Below are 20,380 nucleotides of genomic sequence, written 5' to 3'. Positions count from 1 at the left end.
CGAATTCATGTTAGCTTATGCATTTTAGGAAAGCACAAGAGAGGAAAGAAAAACACAAATTCACATGGGAAGGAAAACAAGAACGTCGGGTGGTAAAAACCTACAGAAAAAGCCTTGAAAAAATTTAGAGCTGCACTAAAAGGAATATATACCATCTCTCCACAACTAAAAAAAAATAGGATCCCTTTCATGTTCCAGCCCTCAGGGTCATGCTTACTTACAGGTCTGGCAGTGATTCTCTGTGGGTCCCCAGCATCGGCCTGTGCAGGACTTGTGGCACCGACCACCTTTGGGAGAGAAACGGAGAGAGATTAGAAATGCAGCTTCAGCAACAGTTAAATAGAAGGGTCCATCTTGCCTTTGGAAGGTTTTTGTGCCTTACAAAGGTTGAAACTGTGCCCTTAAAAAGACAAGATAAATAGCCAGAATTGGCACCAGACCTGCATGGGTACTTCATACTGTAAATCCCTAGGTTTGCTAAATACGATGGAGACATCTTCAAACCTAAAAAGATGCATAAGATGAGGAACAATTCCATCACCCAGAGCTGTTCTCTGTGCACACTATGTAAGACTCACTCATTCCTCCACCGTACAAGGGATGGCTGAGCAAAAACCCACCTCATCTTGTGTTCAATTTCACCTGAACAATGAGGTAATAAACTTTGAAGACAAGCAATCAAAAGCCAAACCTCCCTCCTGAAAGCTTACAGAGTCTTCACAAACATTACACAGTAATTCAGGACTGAAATCCTGCGCTGAGGAGGGCACTGAATTCACTCCTTCCCTTTCATGGTGAACTACTACCTGCTGTGCAAAGAAACAGAAAGCAGGCAGAAGGACTGGCACATTCTCTAGCTGTAGGTGTCATTATCTGAGTCAGCACTCTGACAATCCCATGCCAGCTCTGACGGCGAGGGAAGGTGCACCTGATCCTGCAGCTCCCATCTGGACGTGGCCAGGGAATGAACAACTCCTTCTGTCTTCTGAAGGGCAGAAACCTTCCCACCACTCATCTGACTGCAGTCATGTGGCCTCACCTTTGATTAAACTTGTACTCATCACTGAATACTGCCAAAAATCTACAAAGTGAATTCCCACCTTGAACTTGATCCACGAGCTTACCAAAACCTTCAGGAACCTTTTGCTGCTGTGCTAATGGCACCTGCTGTTAACGCTGCTCTGTTACACCCTGCACTATATCAAATGCTGTCCACACACTCTGACTCAAGAGCCAATGCTGGAGAAAACACAGTGTCTCTCAGCCAAGGCTGGGTCAACCCAAATGAAAACACCCCTCCTCTGCTGGCAGCGTACACATAAAATGTTCCATAGTTGAGTAAAACCGCTGTTAGAGCTGCATCAAGTAGAACTTCACGTCCCTGCTTTTCTAACACCAGTGCTTTTGCATATCACTGATGAACTATTGATTATGCTGAGCAGTAATTACACACTGTATGCCAACTACCTTGTTAAAGCTACCAGCTCCTTGCCGCACTCATGTTCATTTAAAGCAATTATACTGGGGGAGCGTTGTTGCTGACATCACCAGCACATAATTTGCTGTCACATTCTGCCATCTGTTTATTTAGATCAGAAATATACTATAACTACATAATGCAAACTCGTTCTGGCTGATGGGGAGGGGACTCCATCTGGCATGAATAATGCAACTTTAATAAGCAATAACAATGATTATGATTATTAAGAGGCTACTGGAGCCCTGTGCAGAAAGCTAATGCATCCATATTGATTTCTACGAATAGAAACTTTAAAAATAGGTAAGGTAAACAGCAAGTCCAAGGAAGAACATTCAACAGGCAACTGGTAAGATACAGTTTGTTTCCAAGTTTTGGCACTCACCTTGCTGAAGAAAAACAGGTTTTATAAAGACTGACCAAATAGGACAAGAAGGACGGATACACGTTCAGATAACCTTTCTGCACTGCCTTAGCTCAGTCCTTGCTGGAACACAACTGATGGAGGAAGAAAAGGAGGAACTGAAACCCAAGGACAGGAGAGTCAGCTCCATTTTTCCACCTAATTCTTACTTCTGGTCAAAGCTCACATCAGTCTGGCTCCAGGGGGAAAGCTACAGGTCTTACTGCTGGACACAGCATAAAACATGGCACAGCTTGATCACAGCCCCTTGTCTGAGACAGAAGAAGGAATCTGGCCATTTCTGCCCCAATCTCTTCCTGACTTCATCCCCCTTCCAAATCATACCTCATGCACTGGGCTTTCCACCGTAAAATGGGTGGGGAGACAGCACAAGACATACTTCAATCATACCTCCAAGTGCCCTCTAGGCAGAGAGTCCTCCTGCACTTCTGCACAAGCTACGCTTAAAATAAAAACCTTCAAATTTGAGACTCCTAGGCGCTGAGCTGACCCTTGCTATGCAACTATAAACATGCTCAGCCAATACTGTTTCTCCTGGAAATAAAAGTGATCCAGCATCTTCAAAAATCATTTAATTTTTTTTCATAACTTGCACGCCTGCTTCCTGGTACATGACTTTGTTTGACAGTGTCAGATGATCATTTGCATTTAAATAGAGATATTTAACAAAATAGCAAGAAAAGGCTGCCAGTTTTCTGTTTTCTCATTGGGAACCCAAAGTCTCTGCTTCATTGTTTTCACCTTTCTCAACTGCACAGACAAAAACTAGCAGCTGAGCTGGTAGGCAGCACGCTTCTGAATCATATTATTACGTGTCCTTTGAAGGTCAAATAGACTGAGAATTAAAAACAAGAACCAAAGTGCCTCCAAACAGCGTGTGTCCCTCTGGGTTTAAAAAGAAAAATAAGTTGGTTTGCTCTCAGTATAGACTGGTCAAGATTCTGCCCTCCCGTAACTCAGTATTCCACCTGGTTTTCCCCCTGTAACAGTAACAGATTGCTCCCCATAAAAGATCAGCTCTGTAAATCTAAATACAAGAACAGTTCCGTGGAACTCCATATAAGCAACCCAGAGTGTGAGGAACATTCATGGGAGGAATAGTTTGTGTGATCAGATCTGTATGTCAGCCTTAGACCGTTACAAATCAACTGGCCAAGAGATTGATGAAGTCCTACTACTGTGCTGCTTCTCACAGTTCTTTCCATACACATTTCTTGAAGGTTGCTGTGAACCAATTTAGATTTGAGAAAAACTCATAAAATAATTCTTAGCGTAAGAGCTTATTTTTCTATTCTTTGCATCTCTAAGGTACACCAAAATGCACAAACATATAGCAGCAAGGTCTCAAAGAAGTAAGTAATAAAGAAAAGGCAAGCCATGACATTGCACAAGTGTTCTGCCTTTTGTTCTGAGGCAATAGACAACAAAAAGAGGTAATTCATTCCTGCGATTACCAGCACTGGTCTCTGGCATAGAGATACCGAGAGCAAAATGAAGTCTAAATGGTAACCAGAGGCACCTAGGAACAGCCAGCGCCAGTAGAGCAGCCCAAACTTCCCCAGAGGATCAAAGTCCACCTGCAATTATACATTACGTATATTCTTAGTACAATCAAAGAGTGATTTAAGAGTCAGGTGAGATACGCCCAAAGAAAGATTTCCAGTGGACTCTATAAACGCAGCCTTGTCCTCTTGCTGAATTCTTGCACGTTAGTGAAGACATATCAGCAAAGGGGTTCATTTTCTTTGTAAGTGACATATGGAAAGAAGGAACCTGGAACAGTCTCCTGCCCCCTCAATAGAAGTGATGCTACAGTACATTTCTGCTCCAGAATAGTAGCACTGTTTTGAATAGATGATGACATTTAATTCATTAGAATGCAGAGGAGGAGGGAAGGAGTTAAAAGGAGGCTTACATAATTTTTACAGAGTTTGTTCTGAAATCTAAACTCAGAAAGGGCAGATTTCCACAGGAGGATGAAAATTAGTTTCGCTTTGGCAAACTCCATGTGGAAAACCAACGGCTTGTCTCCTGGGCTCATCTCCCTTGGCCAATACTAATGCCACTTATCTTCGTTATGGAGCCTACTGCAGAGTACTACTGTCATAGCTGCCAGGGTAGGTTTTTCTTTGTGGAAGATGCCTCTGCTTTGCTGAATGGAGAAAGTCACAGGCAGGAAGAGCTAGCTTGCTGGGCTGGGAAAGACCAAGGTTACTTTATCCTTGTGCTTTCCTGAGAATTGAGAAGGGCTTTCCTTTGTCTCCACGCTGACTTTATTATTTCAGGAACAGTAAAACTGCAGAGGATTAAGTTACTGACAAGACAAGAAAAATGAAGTCCTCCTCTTAGCTCTAAGCTCAGTGTAGTATGGACAATTCCGCTTTTTTTCCATCAGCTATCCCAGCTGCCGTAAGCAGACCCCTCTCAGTAGGGGAAGGAAAGCAGAAATAAGAGAAGAAACGGTCTCCCTTTGTACAAAGCTTGCATTTATGGATGGCTTCTACCAGGTTAATAAATCATTAATAAATGCAAGCGTATCTGCAGCATACCGATACCAAAGTGCAAATAAACACAGTCAAAAACAGTGGCATTAATGGTTACAAGGCATGGTAATAAGGAAGCTCTTTACTTGTCTAACAGTCTAAAATGATTGATTAACTACCAAAACATCTATAGATCATAATTAGCTTCTTCATTTAAATTCATCCTCAACCTCAAAAACATCTCTCCTGCAATACTGATAGCAATACCAAAAGGATGCTCAAGACTTAACATTATGGTCCAGGAAAATAAAATACCATCAAAATATCATCCCAACAGCACAGCATTAATGGGAATTAAAGCTACCACTGTTGTGATGGATTGTTCTGCTTTATCAGGCCGTAGTGCTCTCTGAGTCCTTGTCTGGCAATTCCTATCATCACACACTCATTCATTCACATTTCTTTGTTAAGTTAAAATAATTTTGCGTTTCCTACCAGCCCTGAGCAAGTCATCAGATCTCTTCTATTGATTCGAAAGTTAAGTAATTAACAGACCCTCACACTCTCCACCATTTCCTTATTTTATAACAGAAGAGATCTGCCTTGCAAGAATAAGTTTAACTTTGTGAAAGAGAAGAGAGCATTGATAGGAACATCTAGTGCTCATTTTCCTCTCCACATAAATTTTAGAGGATACAGAAATCTAAGGGCCCGATCCTCTACTGCCATCGAACTGTGTTGCTTTAGCACCTCAGGATGTTACCACCAAACAGTTCTCCAACATGGAATAATAAAACCCAGTCAAATCCAAGCTTTTCTCTATCAAGCTGTACGTGGCACTTGAAATTATTACTGCTGGACTGAAAGCAAACTTCTGCTAACCATTGTTTCCAACAAGGACTTCCAAGTCTGCCATCCAGCCTCATTCAGCACCTCTATCTTCCCCTGACCTCCCTAGCAGATAGCAAAAGAGAGACACAAATGGAGAGGGACTGGGACACAGGTAGCTGAAAAGAGCCCAGCGCGCAAGATAGGTCTACAATATGAAGAGACAGGCAGTGAAAGAAAAGGGAGAGATCTGGGGACAGCGGGAGTGAGAGGCAGGGCAGAGGGAGAGGACATAAACACCAACCAGCACCAGAGCAAACAAAAACTAACAGCCAAAGGGGATTCATTTCCATGAGTAATGTGTGATGGAGACGGTACTCGCGCACGTAGGGGACTGGGAATCTGTTGAGCGTTCTGAAATTACAGAGTATCAGCAGACATGCTGGTGGCAGGCACTTTTGATTTTAAGAGAGATTGGCCACCAGAGGTAAAGGAATAAATGGAAAGCCAAGAAGAGCATGTCAGCAGCACTGAACGGGCTCAGGCCAGTGAATTCGTATTTATCACTGACAGCTGCGAGCTGATAGCAAGCGCTCTGTAATGTTACTTCAGCTGCTACAGAAAAATGTCTTCAGGCCACAGGAACGACTGCAAAAAGGGACCTGAGGGGGGTAATGAAGACACTAGCTATTTTTCTCCGCCTGGAACTGACAGCACTGGTAAGGCTGTACAACTTGATGCATTAATTGGGGGCTTGCTCACCCACATAACATGAAAACCTTTGCATATGATACAGTGTAAAACTTTGCACTGATTAAGCAATTAGGAACTATTAATTATCACCGCTTATAGCTGTTAGCACAGAGCAATGCAGGCCAGTTCCCCCCACTGTGGTGGCAAATTAGTTCCAATCAGCATCAAATGCATATCTTAACACACACGTAGGGATCCCAAGCAAATTGGGAGACACAGCCAGAAAGTAAAAAAGATAGGTCAAGTCGTACCTGCTGCTTGGCAGGCTCATCAGGAGCAACAAGCCCCCAGGAATCTCCCCTTATTATCATTACTCCTAACCAAATGCATTGCCCTCTGCGAGCCACAGACAGTCCTGCACACATGCAGCAGGAACTGTGCTGCTAAATTGAGCTACGTGGGATAGAAATGGAACTCCCTGCCTCATCTGGGCCAGCCTTAAAGCACACAAACCAACAGCCCCAGCTCCCTTGAACTACATGGCTGTTACTTACTGGGCCTTCCCTCTACGGCAGAGCAGAGGGCACGGTCCATCAGGTATCTTTTCTGGGCACTGTGTGTAAGCCCAGCAGGGAAATCTGTGTGCTGTTAAAGGAAATTTTCAAAGGAGGTGCTCAGCCGACTCAAAGACACGTTGAAAAGTAAATGCCAAATGTAGAGGTGCTCAAGTGCTTGTTTAATACCAACTCCTCCACTCCTCAAACAGATCAACTAAGTCAATACCACGTAAATCAAAATAACGTCTCCTATTAATGTTCTAGCAAAGCTGCCAAAGCAGTAATAAAGTTTGAACAGAGGGGCATACAATTTCCATTTTTTAAACAAAGTAATAACCACAGAGAAAGGAAATGGAAAGTTGGAATCAAAGTGGCTTTTAAAATTAATTGTACTTGTTCTTGATGCCACGCAGTACTTCCACGGTCTGGCTGGGTGTGCTGACATTTTAACCAATCCTGAGTCAACTAAGTGGAAATCCCAGAGAGAATTCTCTCATCCCCAGTAAATTTAGTGTCCAGTTTTGGACAAACTCTGGCTAAGCATCCTAATAGAATAGAACAGTGTCAGAATTCATTCCGATTCTGATAATACACTCATCCAGATCTAACTGCTTCTTCAAAATGTATCTCTGGCTGCCCAAACAGAAGTGATTATTACAAAACAATAACTGGACAACAGAGGCCCTTCCTCCGTTGGAAAACAATGCTCATCCACGTACTCTGCTATTTATGTTCAGTGTTTGCAATCCAAAAATATCCACTAAAAATAATCACGCAAACAGATTTCAGAGTGCGATTTCCAGGATAATCTCCAGCTATCAGAGATCAGCACAGAGGTGACCCCATGGCCATTCTATCACATGGACATAATGCAGTGAATTGGGAACGAAGTCCAACACTGTATAAACCCATTTGTACTAAACAACTTGCAAAGCCCCTGTCTGTGTGTTTTGGAGCAGCCTGCCCCCAGACGCCCCTCAGCACACCTCACCCCTCATAGCAGCACAAAGCTGACCACGCCGTGCCCGGATGTATGCCCTGCAAAGCAAGCAGCAGCCAGCTTCCAAAGGGTGGAGGCACACAGCAGCTTCAAGAACTACTAGATGCAATTAAGCAGCTGATTTTTCAGTCATTCTTTTCCTTTTCCTACCCTAAGCAGCTCTTCAAAGGCAGCTCACTAGAGCAGCTGCAGCTTGCTGTGAAAGAGCCATTCCACCCACCCACTACAAATCTGCCAATTACCGTTCAATTAGACTGTTTTAAATATTTGGAGTATTTGGGCTTTATTTCCTACTTTCAAGAAACACCGGTGTTTGTGATGAAGCAAGCTGCTTATAATGGAAAGGGATGCTTTCACTTACGCTGAAAGTCTCCCCCTTGTGTAATATACTGCTTAAACAACAATCTGCTTATAAACAGGTGGTGCACACTAATACATTATACACACACAGGTTGCCTTTAAAAGATAAGCATTTACCAGGAGTTGCCACAAAATATCATGTGGAGCACTGCTTCAATTCTGCGGCTACACGGCAAGTACCACACTGTAGTATCTTTGTACAAGAGCCTGGTACACTGGCTCACCTGGGGGACGACTTGCCCCTCACAGCGGCTGTCAGAAGGAATACATTAAAACAGGACAGAACTGCATCAGGGATGGGGTTGGTTTGTTTTTTGAAGTATTTTTCAAGGCAGAGAGTCACCCATGTCAGAGCTTCTATGGGGATTGTCAGTGCTGGCTTTCCCCATCCTGTCCTCTCTGAGCCCACGACACTCTAAGAACGCTGGCTTTGCAGCAGTTCCTATGCTAGATCCCTGGATTAGGCTTTGGCAGCTTAAGGACTTGTGTCGTCCCAGCATTATCTACGGGCATTAGCCAGGTATACCTCCTCTTCTTAATCAGCTGGTAGAGGGAGCGTATTTCTGTTAAAAGCCAGGTCCGCATGCCTTTCAAATCTGTCTCAAGGACATTTACCAATTGACAAATCCTTTCTGAAAACACAGGCTGAAGTTAGTTATTAGGAAACTAAACCGATTCCCTTTATTCAAAACTCTGCTCGGAGTCGAGGGAAAGCATTTCCATCACCTTCAAGCAGTGCAGCTTGCTACACCAACAGAGAAAACAAGCCCTGCATTTCATGTACTTCTCCATCTTCAGTTATACAACCCAGCAAAAACTATCCTTTAAAATAAATGCCTTCTGTTACTGAATCTGTCTTTCATTTCCAACTAAGTACAAAACTCCTGTCCTGACAACAGATTGCTTAATGGCAGGACGAGCAGCTTCCACACTGAACAAGAAGTGGCAGGACTTGCTGGACGTCTCCGATTTAAATTTCCTTTCCAACTGAGACATCCATGAAACTGCAACTGCTGCTGAAACATCACACTGCGAGCGCTTGATGCGTTCTATATGGAAGAAACTTTCAGGCAACGCTAAAGAACAGCTTCTGCTCCTGCTTTGCCCCAGTGACACCCATGAGGGAATGCATTCAGGACCACCTCCATGCAGAGGCCCTGCTCACTGCTCTCCAAATGTGCATTTAAAATGTTAATTGAACTTCAAGTCATCACCTCAATGAAAGGTTATAATTTAACCAGCTCTGCAATAACAAATGTCTTCAGCACATGCTTTCTGGAATGTCATTTTCTCTGTAGGTAGTTTCCAATTTAGATGTACTCCCCAAAATGAGACACCAGCTATTCTGAAAGTTGGCTTTAAGAGTGAATTAGTCACTTAGCTCCTTTCCTCCAGCCAGAATACAGAAACACTGCTGTTACTGTGGCCTTTTTCAGAGCAGTACCACTGCACTTCCAAGAACAAAACAGCTTGCAAGATAATGGGACAAAAGACAGTCACCTCACGTGTGGCTGGGTACCACTGATTCCAACTGACACATGTTCACTGTTCCACCTGTAACAGGAGGCACTCTCTGGTCTAAAGGAAAGCCTCCCATGCTCTTAAATCCACACCACATTCAGCTCTCATGGGGCTCTGCTAACTGATAGCGCTCTTTTTGCAGTGCCACACAAGGGAAAGAATCACAAAGTATCCTGAGTTGGAAGGGAACCATAAGCATCATATGTCTGAGAGAACCATCCAGATACTTCTTGAGCTCTAGCAGCTTGGGGCCATGTCCCCCAGATCCCTTTCAGCACACCCGCTTTCCAGCATCTCATCCCTTGGTCTGGGGTGAATACAGACAGCCAGGATTGCTCCTTTCCAGGTGCAGAATCCAGCTCTAGCTCATGTTTAAACTTGATGTACTTGGTGATTGCTCAGGTCTCTAATGTGTCTACATCTCTCCACATGGCTTTCCCACCTTTCATCGAGTCAGCGACTCCTTCCAATTTAGTATTTCCAACAAACTTGGTCAAAACACCTTCTAGTTCTGCATCTGAGTCATTTATGAAAACATTAAAGAAAACTGGCCCTAAAATGAAGCCCTGGGGAACCCTGCTAATTACCGGTTGCCAGCCTGACATAACCACATTCACTATAACCCTCTGAGCCCAACCCATCAGCCAGATGCTTACCCAAAAGGACTCCATCCTTGCTACCACGCTGCTACCTGACTCCCCAAGTCACCAAGGTGACTTCCCACTGGTAGTGGACCAGAGATGTGGCCCAGCACAAGAGTGCTTTGGAAAGCCTGCTCAGAAACGCTGGTCTGCACGTGTAATGTTCGACATACTTAGCTGCAGCATCACTGAGAACGTGTGGAAGGTGGGACCTTTGGGACAGACTGCCAGGATCAGAGGTAGCCATAACTATCACGTAGTTACTTCAGAATTAAATATCCCATGGGACGACCTAAGTACAGATTTCCAGGTAATACTGCACCTATCAATATCACCAGCGAGTTACTGTGCTCTGCAAACAACACAAGGCCTCTATTAAGGTGCTACTTAATTAGGGCTATATTAATTTCATCACAGCTTGTTTTAAACCAGGGCTAGCTACCATCAGACCTTGAAGTAGTCTGACATAAAGAAACAGTTTTACTAAGCTACGTTTTTGCCAAGTGTTACAATTTCTGCAACATTTTTAAGAAGTATCCTTTTAGAAACAGTACTAGCAGGGGCAGCATGGCAGGTAGCAGCTCCCAAAGAGAGTAACAGAGGAAAAGAGGAGAAAAGCAATAACTCATTCAACTGAATGCACGCCATGCAGAGATGAGTACGTCAGACAGCTCAGCCCCATCCAAGTATGTGCATGCAGGTAAAGCCAACCTCAGCCTTAACTGTTTGCTGCTGAACAACTGAGAGCTGACTTCGTAAGGCACTACGACACTGGCTAGTTCATCTTCTATTCCTTCTGAACAGTAAACACTTCATTAGGTTTGTCTGTATGTTTCAACATGAACAGAACACCTGAAAAACACATTAAGAACCAGCTAATTGAGGGCTCCCCAAAAGCAGCTGTAAGACCTAATACAGCATAGCAGGGGTGTGGTTCCCAGGGATCTCCCCTGGACTGATGCTTGTCAACAAGCCAGACAAAAGTTTAGAAACCATTTGGAAACCTCAAGCACTGAAACACGTAGCAGACAGGAAGCCTGAAACCCCAGCAGATGACAGTGAAGGGCAGCAGCAGCACAGGGCTGGCTTGGCTGGCTGTGAGCTGAGCCCTCATGCCAAGCATCTTTCTGACAGCCAACCGTAGGACTTCACTGTTCCATTGTGCAGGCCTCATTTTATGGAAAACAGGGACTGTCTGAAACACACGGATGTCAGAATGGATTGATTACCAGGTTCCTCACGTGAAGCTTCAATACAAAGGATACAATTTTCACTTTTATAGAGTTATGGTTAAATCCATGATAAAACACCTCACTTTCCCCATTCTGAAAGAACATTGAGAAATATTTTACATTGAAGAGCAATTGAAATTATTCAAGAGCTGCAAAGAAAAGCCTCACAGTGCAAGCCATGAGACCCTCTGTCTATTTAGCTTATGAAAATCGCATCAAGAGGTGAGCTGATTACACTGTGCATCCCACTGCTGCAGGGAGAAAATGCAGGGTACTCGAGAGCTCTTGGAGCTAAGCTGAAGAATACGTAACAGGCAGCAGCATCTGTGTTCAAATCAGAAATAAAGGCACCCAGCACTATTTCTGCTAGCAGCAGGGAGGTAACAAGCTTCTTGAGGGATGGTCACCACCTCCACAAGGAGCCAGGCTGGGCAGCGAGCTGTGCTTCGGAAAGGTACCGACTCAGCGCCAGGCAAGCGGGCAGTACTTTGGGGCACTGGAGTGCAGGACATCAGAGCTTGCAGTGTCCGAAGGCTTCTTTTGCCCTTAAGAAACCCATGAATCAATAGGTAAAAGAGAGGGAAGAAACTTTAAAGAAGCATCCTCCTCAAACACACTGCAGGATTTATTGAAGCACGGGTATGTGGATGAAGACCAAGCCTTTTCTTCACATGCATCATGGCAAGAATGGAGAACTACTGCCTGGCTCTGGAACTGCAGCTTTGCATTACCGGCTGCAATTAGACAGAGAAGTACCAGGTTAGGAACAACAAGCAACCAAAGCTGTTCTGCTTGAAAAAAGTTCTGTGGATCTCAGTGCACTACAGGATCTGAGCACAAACTCCAGCTCAGGACAAGACTTTAATTCATGCTTAATGCTGCAAGTTCAGCTGAAGCTGGGCACTGGTTAACTTCTATCTAGTATTTCTTCTGAATCATTTACTAAAAAGCAGCTTGTTTGATTTTTTACCCCCAAAAATAGCAAGTAATCTTTTCATCTTTATTATCCAAAGTTCCCAGCTCCATCATGAATATGCACCTATAGACTTCAGCACTTTTAAACACACTGTTGATTATTTGAACCTATGCTGTTTGCTGCACAGTGACCCCAGCTCAGCCATTCAAACCCTTAAGGCTTCCCTGCCAAACAAAACTTCCAAAGCAAAGCTCCATTGAAAAATCTGCTTGAACAGTGCCTTGTAACAACCTGCAGCAGGCACGTGGGGGCTCCCATCACACCAAGGGGTGGCTAAGGACACAGAGGGCACAGATGAAAGCAGTCAGCCTTACTGACACAATGCACTTTGTCGCCAGCTGAGCAGAGAGGAGGAGTTCTACCAACATAGAGTCATTTTAGACAAGCCTGACCCTTATTCCCTGCTTTATTTCTTGCTGGGAGCTCTACCTTGGGTTTTCAGCTCCAAAGGGCAGGCCTCTACCTACATAATGGAGAACAAGTCCAACATGGATACAACAATAGAGGAACACGCTCTTGCAAACTGTGGCATTAGCTAATGCCACACGTTAGCTGAGTTATTGCTTGTGTTTGCAGCCTATTTTCAGAAGGACAGGTTTTTAGTATGGGAGTAACAAACTGACTTATATACACCTAAATGGACGACTGTTCCTGGTTAAGCAATTTTGAGATTTCAGGTACCTGGAAGAGAAGCTCCATCTACAATATATGAGTAAGAAAACACTGTGCCAATAGTAAATACTACATTATTTCACTGTATGAATCAGAATGCCAGGCACAGAGGTAACTGCCCTCACACAGCTGAAGCACACAGGGTCCCTGGTGCACATGAGGATTGCATGGCAGCAGTACACACAGAGCCACTGGCCACAGTCATCTTAGCAGTATGAGCGTGTAATCCAGAGGTTTCCAACATGAGCTTTTCCACATGCATTTGATCAGAGCATGAAGCAATGGGTAGAATACATTCCAGGCTAAAGAAAAAGGAGAAGAAGCATTTAGGATTCATACATCTGCAGCACTTCTATTGCAGTAGTTAAGACACTATGGCCTTTTCAACTGCTTTCTTAACGCTGAAATGACAATGAAAGCCTGCGATGAAGGGAATCAGAAGAGCAGCATCCAGAGAGCACAGCATCCCAGGAGCACACTGACCAAATTCTCTTCTGTCTAGCTCTGATGTAAATGAGGAGGCATGCACAGAGCTGGCAGATCTAAGGTACGGAACAAGCACTAGCTCTGTTTCAAAGCATTTTCATTTTACTCTACCCTTTCGTCTCCTTCATCTGCTGATTGCTGTGGAGCGGCTGGGAGGCCTGCATGTGCCCTCCTCCATGAAGTGGGACCGCTCTAAGATGCTGCGTGTGGCTGGGGAGGAGAGCAGCATCAGCAGCTTTAATATGGGCCTCTGCACTGAGGATACGGATGGAGGAGCTCAGGGCTGGTGCACAAAACCTGCTGCAGTACAGTCTGGCACAGCCAAAAACCTGGGAAGTGCTGTGCTCTGGGCACTTCTGAAGTGGGGGGGGGGCATGTTCTGTAGCAATTCAGGGGAGATATGAAGTCCACTAGCAGTGATCAGAAACAAAGCTAGTAATGCCGAGACACTGGTTATCTGGTTCTGAAGCTCACGCCAGTCAGCATTCTCTTGGTCCCACAACCTTCTCTGCCAGAGAGCACACTGAGACGGTCACAGTGCAACAGCCCTAACCATTCCTGGGGCACACGCTCTCCCTCTACTCCTGCAACTCAGAGCCACACACGTCACGCAGCTCAACCCATCCACCCCATCTGACATGAACACCTTTACACAGACTTCCCTGAATTCCTCCTAGTACTGCCTCTGTTGAACTTGACACAGCAGATTTGGCAGATTTACATTCACACACTGACACAGCTGCTCTGACAGACCTTTTCTGCCTTCTGTGAAAGTTTTCAGATAAGCAGTAAAAAACATTCTTTTTTTTTTCCCAAGATAATCTGACAGAGAGTCCCAGAGGGCCTTCCTGATATCTCTGGCACTTAGCGTATTCTCAGTAATGCAGAGCAACATGTACTCACTAAGTTACAGTGGACTTAGTTGAGATTCACATTTGACAGAGGCACCTGAGACTTCAGGCAGCGTAATACATTCATGTGCAATAAACAGGACAAATATATTCTGGATCCAAAACATGTGACTCATAGCCCATGTAGAAAAGTACTAAAGACTCTGTGATTCTCTGAGTATCATTTGCAGAAGTGGAAAAACAGTAAGGGTGAGCCCAGCAAGCACCCGCACTGCTTTGCAGAGTCTGAAAAGTGATATATGAGCCAAATATGAGAAGGGTTATAATTCAGTGTTCATTTTATTTTCTGTACCAACACACATAACTTGCCTTAATTCTTCTGTCAACTACCAGTGTAACATACTCCCTTTCTCCTACCTTTTGACAGGTCACAGTAATAACGTTCCACCATTCTTACAGTGATTTGAAGTCTTATATTATACATACACTTGTGTGTATACACACAGTTTATGTGTGAGAAATACATACACACATGCACAGGTATTTAATCTTAGGTGTTTTTAAATGGTCATCTCTTTGTGTAACTTCTTTGTTTCCTAAAACCTTTAACAACACTTTAAAGCCATCTCAGCCATTTGTTTGGTTTCCATCTAACGAGTTTCAGATTTTCACCTACATAAGTTGTGGAGAAATAACTAATTTAGTTCATTAAACCAAATATCACAGCACTTATGAATAGCATTGAGATTAGCTGGTTTCTTGGAGAAGGAGAGTTATGTTTATTAAATTAAAAACCATCTACAGGGCTCTGCTTCATTTCAAAGATGGAAAAAGAACCAAGATTTGGGTGGCTGTCTTAATGAAGATGCCTCACAAGGCAGCCCTTACATTATGCTATTGTGTACATTATACACAAGTCACCCCTTACATTATGCTATCTATCAGTTTTATCAAGCACAATTAGCAAAGCTCCCCATGTCTGAACACAGCTCAAAACAAACAATTTTTTACTTTTCCCCAGTAAATAGGACAGAGAGACATATTCTCTTTCATCCTGTAGGGGGAGCTACATTTACCTTCATTATTTTCCGGTGGTGATTCCGAAAGTACTCAGCACTGACCTCGTTCTGATTCCTCTGGAGTCACAAGCAGAACTTCTGCTAGCTCAGAAGGATAGTATTGATGTTGGTTGCTCTTTTAAAAGAGCTTATTGCCTTGCTATTGCAAAAAGCATTTTCTGGAAGAGCTGGCAAAGGTTATGAGAAAGCCCAACAGAACAAAACAGAATAACAACCAAGTCTCTTTTGAGTTGAAGTAAAGATTCATAGAAGGGTACAGGCACTCCCTAACCTTCTAAGGTTTTATCAGTTCTGCTCAGAACTGATCATTGCCAGTGATGAGCTTTTTAATATGCAAATAAGGTTGCTGGCTGCATTGCAACTGTGTCAGGTTTGCAGCCAGAAGGCAGAAGAGCTGAGGCTCAGCTCCGGAGCTGGCAAATGAGGACTGAGGAGCTTGGCAGGCTCCCACAGGAAGCTGTGTCTCAAGTAGCTGTGCTCTTTCTTTGAGGGCAGCAGGTGAGACACACAAAAGCAAGCCGTCCTTACAGAAAACAACTGGAACATGAAGCAGTTGGTTAGAAACCCGTTTGTGCTTAAAATTAGGGAACTCCATCAAAAAGTCTTTACCCAGAGGCTGTTTGTTGTTTTCTGAACGCTTAACAGAAGCGTTGAAGAATTTAAGGTCTTACTCAGCTGCTGCAGAAGCTAAGGAGACAATCAGTGATTTACACATCCACGCAGGACACCCAAGGATGTAGCAAGTGCTCCAGAACAGCCTTGTATCAGGAATGCCCACAACAACATCTGCTCTGGTGTCATTCAATCATCAGACAGATTCCTCCCAGCCTATACCTGAACTTCAATCCAAATACATCCTAAGAGTATGGTATGCGTTTTGAGAACATTTTCCTATGTTAGGAAATATTTCACTTAACCACTTCATATCACTGCAGCACTGATGAATTCACCACAACTCATTACTGCTCCAAGTACCATCTAAAGGTGAATAACTCTAGGGAATGGAACTGGAGAAACAGATCAAGTAGATTAATGACAACATACAGACAACTTGAAAACGAGAACATTAAAAACAGAGAGCATACTAAACCCAGAGATACTGGTGATGCTGTGAAGGCGACCCCACTCTTTACGAATTGTTTCTTCACAGATACACACCAGATAACAGAAGACCTATTTCTTTCAGGTTCCTTTCTTATTTCAAGTGCGAGTATCTGCAAGCTTGTACCATAATTACTCCAGCAGCTAATTACGATGCCATAGGCGGAACACTGTGACTCAAGGACCAGACTAAGCTGTAGGAACAATTCCAAAACAAACAATAATGTCTGTGCTGCCAAGGCAGTATGGTGGTATTAGAAATATCCAGAAATAAAAGAATATGCACAAGAAAGAAAGTAGATGAGGAAAAAAAACCTCAAAATATGCAATACGTTCACAAATGCTCTCTATGTATACGGTGATTAGTGAAGATTAGGATGTGTTCTTCTAAGTATCATACAAACTTGGAAGAATATAGCAAAAGGGGAAGAATTACAAATACAATTCTTTGTAACAAAGGATCAGGAACAAACTTATGGTCATATTTATACTGCGTCACGCTGTGCCCATGACAAGACAAAGAATAAAACCGGTACTTACATCCCGAGCTGCCATTCGTTGGAACCAAAGTGAAGTTGGAGGCCCAGGGGTTACGCACAATATCCTGCCAATGAATGGTGTCCGCGAAGCAAAGAAATTTGTTCTGGCCAACATACACCCCTCCATTCAGTATTTCTGCACAAAAGAACAGAAGAACATAGTTGTAAGGCTTCAGGCATACAGCTAATTAAGTTTACTGCTGCTTTGTGCATGGGAGGGAGAGGGTACAGAATTCAAACATGAAGATTCACGCTGTAACCTCACCTAACGCTGAAAACAAGATGGTAAATAGCACACAACATTTACAATCAGGAACTATTTGTTTATATGCAGAATGAACCTGATGAAGACAGGCACACAGCTGATAGCTTCCTGACTGGGTTTCTGTGCTGTTCCAGTGTATTCAGGTGTATAAGAGTAGTGTTATCTGTGGGTAAAATAAAACCCAAGATTTAAGTGCCTTCCAAACACACAAGCAGTCACACCATGCCCCATTTCATTAACACATATGGACACTTATAACACAGAATAAGCTGATGAGCCCCTCTGAGGTAGGAATACACTCATCCTGGAGTAAGTAAGGAGGGTGGAGCTGTCAGGCTGAAGCCTCCTCCACCAGTTAGTGACAAAAGATCACAGCTGAGCAAAGAAAGGTTGAAGTTTGGTTACTTATGGCACCACCCGATGACATTAAGTGGTGCCATGTGGCCACAAGTGTCTCACCTCTTACACTGACATCCCAAGCACTGTGGCAATGACTGGGTGTGCTGATAGTCCTCGTCTCCCACAGAAGGCCTTACAAGCCTCAGTGGGAACACCAACATTGACAAACACAGGAGTTACTGTGCTTTTCTTTTAACATTTCAGAGCATGCAGGATACAGAATGCAGGGCAGGCAGCCCCCAATACAAGAACATATTAAATAAAGGATCATCTGTAAATACATCCTTCTGCCATATTAATCAGTTCAGAGTATTGATACCTATTTCTCAGAAAGCTTGGCTTTTCATTGAAAAGGAGCTTAAAAACAAAACCAACAACAATATTAATAATCTTATACAAAAAAGAGCCCAGATTAGAGTTCTAGCGATGATTTGGCTGTATGATATTCTTATGATCCCTGAAAAAAACCCCACAGCCGCCCAGCATCTGCTAGCAATTCTGCTCTGGAGACAAAGTAGGACGCAGAAGCACACTTGAAAACATGATTACTGCTGATTTCTCCGTGTCGCCCCAGCTACACACAGGATCAGCTAATCCACAATGGCCCAGATTTTGATTAAAAATAACATCTAACAAGCCATGAAAAAATGGAGAAATCTACCCTGATAGCTTCTCAAACACTCGCACGTGACTCCAAATAGTGCCACTGTCAGCCAGTGCCCTGAACACCTGCTGCTGGCATCATTTCTGCTTTGTAGAGCATTCACTCATGACAATACCCATCAAATCTTCTGCTTCCTCCAAGAAACTTGGATGTATTCTTGTGTATCAGGCACTGTTTTGCTCTAAAATATTCCTCAATTTCCTAAAATTTTCCTCATAATTTGGCCCCCAAAACAGGGTGAACTGTGTTTGCCCCAATCCACAGCATCTCTCACAGGTGACAGGATTCAAGTCTACAGGTCTGCTCATGCAGTGAGATGCTAAGAAACCTGAATCGTAGCGGATAAGGTGGGCTCTTACAGGTGTTAAATGGCCATAAACTCCACGTTCAGTACAATCCATAATGTGCTTTTGCTCAGCTCCTCCCATTCTGTTGGATGTAAATTCAGCCCCCTTCTAGCTCCCTTTTCCCACTTGCTACTGTACAGTTCTTTATGCAGAGTTCTCAGCCTGTGTAAATCAGCACAGATGTATTGGCTACACTGAATTAACAAACTCAGATTCATCTGCTGCTTGTGTGCCCTCTCTTAGCATGAACAATGCCTGGAAAGACCTAATAAACCCTGGCACATGTTAAGCAAATGAAGCACAAACACAATCAATATACAAAAGAGTTACTGTATAATGAACTCATCATCGTAAAGTCATCATCTCCTTTTAATTTACAGCGCTGAAAGCGGGTGATAAAGTTAAACAATAAACAGGAGGAGCAAGGCAGGGATCTCTGGCTATGCAGATGAGCAGGCAAAGGAAGGCAGACACAAGAGAGTTTTTTCCTCCCCTGTGCAGCACGAGAGCCCTCCTGCTGAGCCCTGCCAAGGACAGACAGTGGCCAGAACAACACATCCACCCATGGGCTTGATTTCTCCCGCAAAGAATGAAGCTGAAGGCTGCTGAAGATGCATGAACAAGCACCACTTACAGCAGCATCCACTTTAAATACATTACAGAGGTAATGCAACTTGCAACTTTTGTGTAACACCAGAACACGATTAATCCAGACCCAACCCTGCTACCTGAAATGGAGCTGCATGGAACTATGTGTGTTCCCACACTGTTTTAAGACACAGAGCCCGAAGAGGGGATTTGGAAGCATGTGCCCTGCCAGCTCTCTCCAGGAAATGAGGGGCAGGTGATCCTGCAAGCCCTCCTGCAAGCTGCCAAGAGCCACGTGTGAGCCTCACCATTGGCACTTTTGGCACCAGGGCTGCAGCTGGTGCTCTGAGCAAAGGAGCAGCTCCACGGCCTTTTGCCAGTTGATTCTGAGGTGAATAATAATAATAAAAAATCTTCTTTATTAGAGCTACTCTTCAGGCTTAAAAGCAGTATGATGCTGTCATCCAAGATACATGAAAATAAAGCAGTGATCACACTCACCACTGACTGCTGTCATTATTTTGCTTATTGTGTGGAGAGCTGCCAAATGATTGTGGGGAGCTTACATCTACTTATTATTAAAATTCTGTTAAATGGTTATTTATCCAGGGACTGCAATCAGAAATGTATTATCTGTGTTATCTACTACTTTCTGGCTTCCATTAGCCAGGAGATGAAGCAGAATGATTACCAGGTACTCTGGTAACCTACCTTACAATGCCAACAGCAGAGCAACAACACATACAAGACTCTGGCAGCCATGAAACACAAACATCTACTTGCATAGAGGCACAGAGACATACAACATGTACAGCTTATACTTGGTCTGCTATGTTCAAAAAGGGGCTAAAATCCAAGCATTTGCTCTACGTTTGAGTGGGGTCATTGGAAATGCGTTACCAGCCACCAGAAGCTTCAGACACAAATGGACAGTAGCTCTGCACATACATCATCTGGTTACACTGGAGATGGAAAGAACTTCTCATCCATCCACCAAAAGGGCATTTTCTTCAGCTGCTTTTTTCTTGTGTACATTTAAATCCCCCATGGTCTGCTACCCAACTCCTGAAGTGAATTCAATTGCCAAAACACACTCACATTCCGCTCTGTACCCTTAAGCGCAAATAACTTGTGTGTTGATATGCACTGGGAGCTGTTGGCAATTACTTTGCAGTAGGATCTACTTCTAAAATAGTT

General features: G+C 43.7%; 1 protein-coding gene across 3 annotated transcripts in view; it reads right to left on the bottom strand.

Annotated features, from left to right (window-relative positions):
• Positions 1 to 20,380, bottom strand: part of ERBB4 (erb-b2 receptor tyrosine kinase 4) — a 481,597-nt gene that overhangs the window by 149,839 nt on the left and 311,378 nt on the right. For all 3 annotated transcript variants that reach the window (XM_072342440.1, XM_072342439.1, XM_072342441.1), the window contains exons 4-5: positions 16,922 to 17,056; positions 222 to 287 (exon numbers count right to left, since the gene is read on the bottom strand). In XM_072342440.1, coding sequence (XP_072198541.1) covers positions 222 to 287; positions 16,922 to 17,056 — 201 coding nt within the window. The remainder of the gene's footprint in view (positions 1 to 221; positions 288 to 16,921; positions 17,057 to 20,380) is intronic.

This window comes from Excalfactoria chinensis, chromosome 7 (assembly GCF_039878825.1).
Source record: "Excalfactoria chinensis isolate bCotChi1 chromosome 7, bCotChi1.hap2, whole genome shotgun sequence".
In the NCBI taxonomy this organism is placed as follows: domain Eukaryota; kingdom Metazoa; phylum Chordata; class Aves; order Galliformes; family Phasianidae; genus Excalfactoria; species Excalfactoria chinensis.
The sequence above is the reverse complement of the archived record's forward strand: the minus strand, read 5'-3'. Positions and strand labels throughout refer to the sequence as shown.